Consider the following 8,991-nt stretch of genomic DNA (forward strand, 5'->3'; position numbering starts at 1 on the left):
TGCTGAGGGTGGAACTCTCCCTTCAGTCCAGCTACAAGTCAGGACTGTGCCTGTGCTTAATGAACTTGGGAGATTAATGAGCAAGGTTGATGGGAACTTACTTGAGGAAAGCCCCCTCAGTATCTCAGAGGACATCTCTTTGTCCCAGCTAACACTACAGTCCTGTTTTAATACAAGTAGGTTGGTCACGTTTACGTTGCAGAAAACACCTGCATTACTCATCCGTGCGGGGCAAGATGGCAATTTTATTTTAGTATTTTATGGTAAGGGAGAACATTCAGAGTTGATGTGTAAGCTTTGATGTCCTTGATGGTAGTAACACCAGCCATAAAAGAAGACGGGGGCAAGAAAATAAGATGAGGTATTTCACCAGATGAAGAATTCCGTACTTCTGAGACTCCTGTAGCCTCCGAGTCCCCTTCGTGTTTTCCATACCCAACCACCTGGAAAAAAAGTTATCAAAAAAAAGAAGTTTGGCTCGAAGATTATAAAATTTGGATCTCATTCAACGTTCATTTGCCCTGACAATTAAATACAGACACTTAAATGCAATTGAAATTACAAGAATAACGAAAAATGTAGACACTATTAACAGTAATATGGATGTAAAATTACAGTTCTTCTGCCACCCCCTTTCTGGCCTCTCTGAGATGAGAAGAGGTTGGCATTTCAGATGCTGGCAACATGGAGCTGACAAATACTCACGTGGACACTGAGCACTTTCTTCGTGTTGCTTCTGTGAGCTTGGAACCAGGTGACCAGGGCTGATTTTGTGACAGACTTCAGAGCTTCAATCTGAAACCCACAGGAATGAGGCTGAAGCAGCACAGTGGTGATCCAAGTAATTTTAAACATTAAAAAAAAAAAGTTTCCTCTAGAAACTATATGCCATTAGATAAAAGAACCTTTTAAAAGCAGCACGTTTTAAAAGGTGACAGCTGTCCCCAGGAGTATTAATCCCCCTGTCTATTCTTTGCATTTAAAACTGTTGCAGAAAGGGGTGTCTGAGTGTTCCATGTGGCATCTGAACAAGGAGGGACCACCCACCTCACGGGCCAGCCTGTCAAACAGATACTGCTGTGTCACAACTTCATTCCAGTTCCTGTCTACTTCTTCTCCAAGATGGGAGTCTTCGCATTCTTTAAGTTTTATCAAAGCTGTAACCTACATTTGAAAAAAGACAGAACAATTATTTTCACAGCATTGAAAACTACCTTAATTTGCTATCATCTTCACTGAAGCTGAAGGAAAACCCAAATTACATTAAGGTAGCTCATTGCTCTTAAACTTCACTGTGAACAGCCAGAGAGCAAATCTTTGAAGAATGCAGAAGGGAACAAGAGGCAGGATTGAAAAGTGAGTCCTTTCAGGTCTTCTGGACAGAAATACACACCAGATAGATGTAACCAGATCCTCCAGATTAGGTGTCATTCAGCAGTTCAAGGAAGAGCTTTTCAAGATCAAGTTTTACCTGGGTGCTAAAAGCATCTTCAGTTAAATGCTTGACTTTCTCTTCAAAGCAAGAAAGAAACTCTTCTATTTTCATGTCGACCAGTTCAGAACTAAAAGAAAGTTAAAAAAATTAAATCAGGCAGGAAAAAACAAAAGAAAAAACAGTAGTAGGAGAACAGCCCCCAAAATGATGAAGGAAGGTTTGGGCCATCTGGGAGCACCATCTTTTCTATCTGTCTTCCCTAGCATCAATGAATAAAACCAGTGCTTTGATTTTTCAGCCATATTAAGTGCTCAAACACATAGAACTGAGATAACTGAGCACCAAGAGCTAGAGCTTGCAGGAACCCCTGACTGCAGTCCTGAGCCCTGCACAAACTGATGTGGCTTAAGACAAAAAAGAAAGGAAAATAACATGAAACATGGAAAACTTTCACAGATGACATTGACCTCAGTAATGGAAGCATCATCCAAACATGAAAATTACAGACAGCAGTACTCTGCTAATTAAACTTTTACCAGCACAGGATTATTTTGCATAATTTGCATATATTTTCATACAGTCTTCAACTTTGGCAGGTCAAACACCTGCAGTTAGCCCCTGCTTTGATCAAAACCACAATATTGTTCTGTCTGCAGAAACTGAACTGGAACAGCAACTACACAGGATTTACTTGGCAATGTCACTCTCCTGGCAGGAGAGCTTCAAAAGGGCACTGGGATGCTTCAGTCTTTGGGTTGCTGTTCCCTGTGCCAGCCAGGACTGCAGCAGTTTAAAGCAGCCTAAGGCTGTTGGCTGTTTTGCAGTCACTGTCACAACTGCCAGCAGTATCACAAGCTGAGGCCAAGGACTACTCTTGACATTCCCTTGGGGCTCTTCCCTCTCTCCGCTCCTGGAATAAAACCCAAAACCTCCATGGCCTGAAACAGGTGTGAATTCTGACATGACAGCAAAAGCAAATAAGTCAGCAGTGACCTGATCTAACAGAACAAGTAGAAGATTAAATGAAACTCTCTCGGTAATAATTACTCAGCTGGATGTTGTGTAAAAACAGTTTAGTATCTCACTCTATCCCATGAGGCTCAAATGTTCAGTGCCTGAATACATGTAGGGCCCACTGCCCACCTTGTTAAGCTACACTTTTCTAAGACCAGTTGCTGTTAATTTCCTGTGCTGAAGCCCTTCTTACTCAGATAACAGCAACAGCTGCCATTACAGAGATGCTTTGCACAAGCCAGGTGATTCCTCTTGTCCTCACAAGACACCTCCGGCAGAGGACATGTGAGTGGTGACCAACATTAACCACCCAGCACCCACTTACTTGTATTTAGTTGCCTGGGTTGCTACTGTGACTGAGAAGCCAAGAATGCCAGAAGTATTCCTGCAGGTAGGGTACACATGGTAGCTAAAAAATAAATGGGAGGGGGGAAACAATAAAGTCATTCCACCAGCACAATTAAATTTTCATTTACAGGACATGCTAGAAGTTTAAAAAAGTGTTGGTACTTTAGAAAGAAAAAAATCTCAGGTAAAAATTCTCAATAGACCATTTCAGTGTTTTCTTATTTTTAGGAAATCCTTTTAAGCTTGGCAAAGTATCTGCTTTTGTGTTCCGCACACCAATTGATGAGGGTGACAGAGCTATAGCTGTGACAAGCTTGTTCCAGTTTCCTGAGGTAGAAGGTATCTCTGAGGGAGGCTCCTACACACGACACAGCTGCTGTGAAAACAGCCCTGGGCAACATGGAGCTGCTGGATAACTTGTGTTACACACTGGTAACAGATGCAATTCTTACAGGACTTAAAAGCAATGTGGCTGCAGCTTGCATTGGTGGCTGCTCTTAGTTTTGATGTTGCTGTTTCCATTGCAATAATTTAGGAATTAGTCACTGTGCTAGTAGGGTTTTCAGAGTAAAAATACTAGGGGGCAGCAAAAGCAGGTGTGTAGAAGCTGTCCTCTACAGCCAACTCACCCGAGGGTCTGCTTGGTCCTCAGGAAGTCAAAGCAGGGCTCCTCCATGTGCATCTGAAATGGAGCAGAAACGTGTTGCAGCAGGAGTGACGCTCCCCTGCAGCCACCCCCGGGGCTGAGCAGAGCTGTCACCACAGGGTGGGACACAGCTGAGGTGCTGCTGCTCCAGCTGCACCTGCTGGGCTAACAGAGGTCTCAGCCTTCCATACTGAGCACTACAGCAGCTCAGGGATCCTGTCCCAAACACTGCCACATTTAATCAGCAGTAATTCTGTGCTGTCCCCTTTGTACCTTCTAGCCCCGTGGCCTTATCTTAGCTCTGAGCAGTCTTTTCAGGGAAGACATGCTGGGATGAGTTGGGAGACACAAATACTAACTTACCACAAGCAGCTCCATCATGGTATATTCCCTTAGGTTCCTGGCACCTGACTAGAAAGAAAATGAAGAATTTAGGGTGATTTAGTGGCATTAAATGCTGTACTTCAGACCAAGGTGACAGCTGTGGCAGATGCCACAGCTGGGGCTGCAGCACTAAATTAAAATTCACAGCAGGGACAGCTGGGAAGTTCTCGTTTTCCACAGGGGCCTCAGCCCAGGACTGTGAGATGAGTTGTGAGGGCACCAGGAGACGACCAAGACACAAACCCAGCACCAGCACAAGCTGGGAGAGGAAGATACTGTTTCCAGGGAGCTCCACAGGCTGTGAGAGCCCACCTGGGCTCAGCCCCTTGTGCCCAGGGTGTGTTCCTCACAACTGCTCCCAGAGGGAATGGACCAGCAGCCCCAAGCTCACACCTTACCTGGTAATACACTGTCACTTCTGAGTTGGCGTCACCTTTGTTGAGAGTTTTCACCTTACAGAGCAGGTGGGTATTTGGTAAATCCACCACCCGGAACTGGACGGGGCAGGGATGGGCCAGGGGAGCAAACGGGAGCTTTCTGGAGGGAGCACAGACAGCAAAGCATCACACCCCTGCTCACATCTTATTTTCCCAGGCATTAACACCCTCAGTCTGACATGATATTCCCCTTCTCCAAACCAGAACCATGTCCTGCTTGAACAGCCACCTCCTGCCAACACCAGCAGCACTATATCCAGGAGGGAAGAAGGGAATTTCTGCATCACTCCCACCTTGACCCCTTCCTCTAGAGAAGAATCTTAACTTCATATAGTTTCCACATGATGAGTGGTGCAAGAATCAAGAGATACTCACTGAACAACATAATTCAGGAAATCCTTTGCTTCCTAGAAGAGAAAGCATAAATTTTTATTTAGCAGAGAATTATTACCCCAATTCACAGCCACACAGCAGGGCACTGCTGGAGAAAGTGACCCGCAGAGCAAGAACAGCCAAGCTCTGCCCTGCCACCTGCATCCCTGTCCCCTGCACCCCTGTTCCCGCCGCCTTATCCCAAGTCCCTCCAGACATCTCCGGACCACCCTGCAAAGGAAAAAAGAGTCTCCAGGCAGCTTCCTGCACTGTAACTGCTCCAGAAGGAGAAGCCAGCGAAGCAAAGGGTGGACACAGGAGATAAGGCCTTGCTCCTGTGCCTGAAGTTGGAGCTCTGGGAAGGAGACTCTTCAACTCTTTAAGTGGAAGAAATGTAAGGAGGTAAGAGAACGAGTCAACCTGATGTAGGAGTTAGAGGGTTGCATGTGCCACACTATGAAAGCAGCTCAGCTCACACAGAGGCTGCAGCAATAAAAACATTCTGAATAAGGGTTGTCAACAAATCATTATTAGATTCTCAGACCTCCTGTCCCACAGCTCAGGAGGGAAGAGGTGACATTACGAGAATCTGACCTCCCAAAGGACACTGGCAAATCTGACCTCCCAAAGGACAATGTTTTCTTTAGGAGGCTTTAAAGAGTCTGAGGACAAACATCACCAGCTAAGACAAAATTCTTGGCACAAATCCTCCTCTAACTGTAGGTTTCTCTCCCATGGCACACGCAGGCACTCAGTGAGCTGGACACATGGAGCTAAGCCCCTTCACAACCCCATTTTAAAAAGCCTGCCAAGACTATGTGTGACTTACTCCCTGAGTAGAAGACTCTGATGAATACTGCAGGTGTTTAACAAGACTGGAGATGACTGGACCTCAGTGAGGCTTGATCAAACCATGCAGGCAATTAGATTTCCAAGATAAATGTACTTTGAGGGAAGTTCTCTCCTGTGGCACCACCACAGCAATTCCTCAATCTCAAATGTATCAATACAGCAAATAAAAACCAGGGGCAACAAACAGGCTACAGGCACATTTCCAACTCATTTTCCCCTCTCTGCAATTTAACCCCAAATTTCTGAAAAAAAACCCAACAACCCTCAAATTCAAGTTGATAACTATGGACACCCCAGTGGCTCCTCCAGACACACCCTCCTCAGTTGGAGGTGGTGCTGCCCTGCAGCAGCAGCTCCCAGGCTGCCAGGACAGGAGAGGCAGCTCCAGGGGAGGGCTGCAGTTGGGCAACAATGTTAGAGCAGATTTTAACAACAAGTATCAGTGTGTGTCGGGGGCTGAAGCTCCACTTACTCTGCTGGTGAAGTTTCCTTGTACCAGACCCTCTACAAAGAGCTGTGACTTGAAAGCCTGAACGAAGGACGAGAGTGCCTCAATGGAAAGGCCCTTCATCAGCGTCTGGTATTTGTCTATCATGGACCACCTGCCATGTTCTAGAATCAGGAGACGCACATCCCTGCAAGGCAAGAAGGAAAACAAAGCCACAGGCTGTTTCATCTAAGAGATCCCACTTCTGACTCAGGATCGTACTGCAGACAGGGAGATGGTCTCCAGGAGCATTGCTGTGGGTTGATCCTGCCCTCCCTCAGCACCTGCTGATGGCTGCAGGTCTCTTCATAACAGCAGCTACCTGGATGTCTGAGGTGACCCCCATGTTTGGTTTGCTGGCTGCAGAGCTGCTTCAGCTCTCTAAGCCACAAGCAGACCCTGGAACAAGCCTCTGTGAGCAGGGCAGCAATTCCTGAGCTCTCCAGCTCAACCCCCACACTTGCAGGGCAGCCACTTTTTGCCCTCCCCCAGAACTCACTTGGCCAGTGTCTCAGGCTTGATGAGGATGTTGAAGTATGTTTTCTTCAGCTGCTCTGTAATCATCTCAAAAACTGCTGGAGTAAAGCTGAAGTCAGACAAGTAATCAATGATGAGCTGAAATAGAAGCTGTAAAGAAAACAGTTTTAAGTAAATTTTTTTAAAGACCCAATGTAAACTTAATCCTACATAATAATAATATTTAAAATTAAAACAATAACTTAAAAGCAATTTTAAAATTCAGCACGATAACAGTAAAGCACATTCCTCAGTTCTGTTAGATGTTCTTCACTAAACAACTCCACCCCAAATCACAGTTTCAAAAGGAGAGCATTTCTAGAAAATGAACAAAATAAGCTCAGTGTCCTCCATCAACAGGAGTTTCCACACCTGGATGATACAAGCCCAGCCTGTAACCCCAAGATTTCTGTGTGAGATATTCCAGTTTTTCCCGTTTCAGCTGACCAGCACAGTGACACTACAGCAGTACTTACAGGTAGTTTATGATTGAATCCTTTCACTCGAATGATCAAGCCGTGCTCTCCAGCTACCAGCTTGTACTCCAGCTGAGCAACGTCTGCTTCGTAAGCAGGTTCACCGAGGTTGTGGGAAAGGATGTTTACAAATGTATCAAATAAAACGATGCTGGATGGAGAAAAGGGCAGAGGGTTAAAAAGAATGAAAAAAAAATAAAAAAGGAAGGAGCAGAAGAAAAATAAAAGCAAGCCCAATGGATTTGATGGCACACATAAGTTCTCCAACAGCAATGAATACTCGAGTAAAATGAGATTAAAAAATACACTGTCAGCAAACCTGTAAATATAGAATGCAAGTTTCCCTTGGTCTAGAGAGCACACAACACTACTTAGCAATTATTTTAACATTCAGCTGCTCTTTGCAATGAGTAAGATTCCAGCTCACACAGCTCTGTCACTGTCTGCTGCTGATCCACTCTCCCCAGACCACAGATAAAACCAGGTGGGATGTGTAAGAACACGAGAAGGAAGCCTCATTCTAGCCCAGTTTAAAATTAACCTCCCCTCATCATTTTCCACTGGGTATGGGAATTCAGTTACTCTGCAAAATAAGTACAAATCAAATAATCCTTACTTCTCAGCAGACTGCTGAATCAATGGAGAGATCAGATGGAAACGAATATAACCTGGGGGGAAAGAGAAACTTAAATCACCAATTGTATAAGAAGTGGCAGCTTTCTGAAGTCAAAGATATTTCCACTGGGTTACTCTTTGGTCACATTTTGAGTCTAATGAATATGGTGATTTATCTATAAGAATATATTTTTGCTTGTATTAAGTCATCAAATGTCTTCTCTTTTTCACTCCACAAATTTCCCTTAAAAATAGCAAATAAGGGAAAAGACAAAGCTGTACTTTGCAGAATACTAACTCACATGATGTAACCACTGTAAATAAAAAAGAAAACTCCATAAAACATCTGTTTAACAGACATTAAAAACTGTGACATTCTGATTGAAAGCAGAAATCTATTTTCCCTCACAGTCTCAGATGTATCTTCCTCTTTCTGCAGAGCAGACTTTCAAGTCTTTTCTTATTCCTGTTCCCTCATGTTCAAGCCCTTGTCTCAGTATCACATTGTGGCTGCCAAATTGTGTCCACAGTCAGACTTTCAGAATCAGTGTATCTCACTGATTCCACTCAACCTGAGGTACCAGCAGTGTTCCTTTGCTGCAAGGTGTTTTACCTGCTTCTCTTTCACTGTAGATAATAAACACATCAAAAGCACCACAGAAGAGCTGGCAGTAAATGCTGAGTTTAAATGGTGAACACAATCATAGGTTATTTGCCTTCAAATACATCACAGCTGCTAAAAACAGGGACTTCCTATTCTTCAGGCATTTACCTTTTGGGATTTTGAATTTATCATCCTTCCTGTACCAGAGGCAGCCTTGTTGTGTGCTTAGAGTTTTGACTGGATATTCTGTCTCTGGGCAGTCAGCAACTTTCAAAGCGAAGTCCGTGGCTAACAAGAAAAGCCAAACCAAAACCAGAAGTTAGTGGATGACACAGCCAGACTGCATGCATGGAAATCTTCAAAATTATCAACAGAACACATTTCCCCCTCCCAGTTTGCTAACCTACATGTGATAATGCTTTCCTGGATCCAAATTACATTTGTTTTTCAGCTCCACACCAGGATAGTGGCTCAGGAGAGGTGCGGAAATAATGAAGTTACATTCCATTTTCATTTGTTTTTTTGCAACTAAGCCAGGTATTTAGATGTTTTCAAAACCAGCAGGACCAAGTAAACAAAACTGCTCTTCTAGAGTGTCTGGAGATCTGTGTTGATGGTGTAAAGCCTTCTTTGTTATGGCTCTGTAAGATCATACATGGCTATATGATCTTAGTTCTTCTAAATTAAATTAAACTTCAGGTGAGCAGAGCTCCCGTATTTTTTAATTTTAGAAAAACAGGTTGGTGTGCAGATGAAAATTAAGACTGTTTCTAAACCACAGAAAATTCTCAAATAAATTATTAGG

General features: G+C 44.0%; 1 protein-coding gene across 1 annotated transcript in view; it reads right to left on the reverse strand.

The window, feature by feature from the left end:
- Positions 1-225: 225 nt before the first annotated feature.
- The window catches only part of NRD1 (nardilysin (N-arginine dibasic convertase)), a 27,409-nt gene continuing 18,643 nt past the window's right edge, over positions 226-8,991 (reverse strand). Inside the window, exons 18-31 of the mRNA XM_010004035.1 lie at positions 8,355-8,474; positions 7,584-7,635; positions 6,968-7,118; positions 6,475-6,602; positions 5,961-6,123; positions 4,640-4,671; positions 4,226-4,364; positions 3,807-3,854; positions 3,427-3,479; positions 2,775-2,858; positions 1,472-1,562; positions 1,048-1,164; positions 706-795; positions 226-443 (exon numbers count right to left, since the gene is read on the reverse strand). Of these exons, the coding sequence (XP_010002337.1) occupies positions 246-443; positions 706-795; positions 1,048-1,164; positions 1,472-1,562; positions 2,775-2,858; positions 3,427-3,479; positions 3,807-3,854; positions 4,226-4,364; positions 4,640-4,671; positions 5,961-6,123; positions 6,475-6,602; positions 6,968-7,118; positions 7,584-7,635; positions 8,355-8,474 (1,466 nt within the window). The 3' untranslated portion in view covers positions 226-245. The remainder of the gene's footprint in view (positions 444-705; positions 796-1,047; positions 1,165-1,471; positions 1,563-2,774; positions 2,859-3,426; positions 3,480-3,806; positions 3,855-4,225; positions 4,365-4,639; positions 4,672-5,960; positions 6,124-6,474; positions 6,603-6,967; positions 7,119-7,583; positions 7,636-8,354; positions 8,475-8,991) is intronic.

Source organism: Chaetura pelagica, unplaced genomic scaffold (assembly GCF_000747805.2).
Source record: "Chaetura pelagica isolate M959 unplaced genomic scaffold, ChaPel_1.0 scaffold18, whole genome shotgun sequence".
NCBI lineage: Eukaryota > Metazoa > Chordata > Aves > Apodiformes > Apodidae > Chaetura > Chaetura pelagica.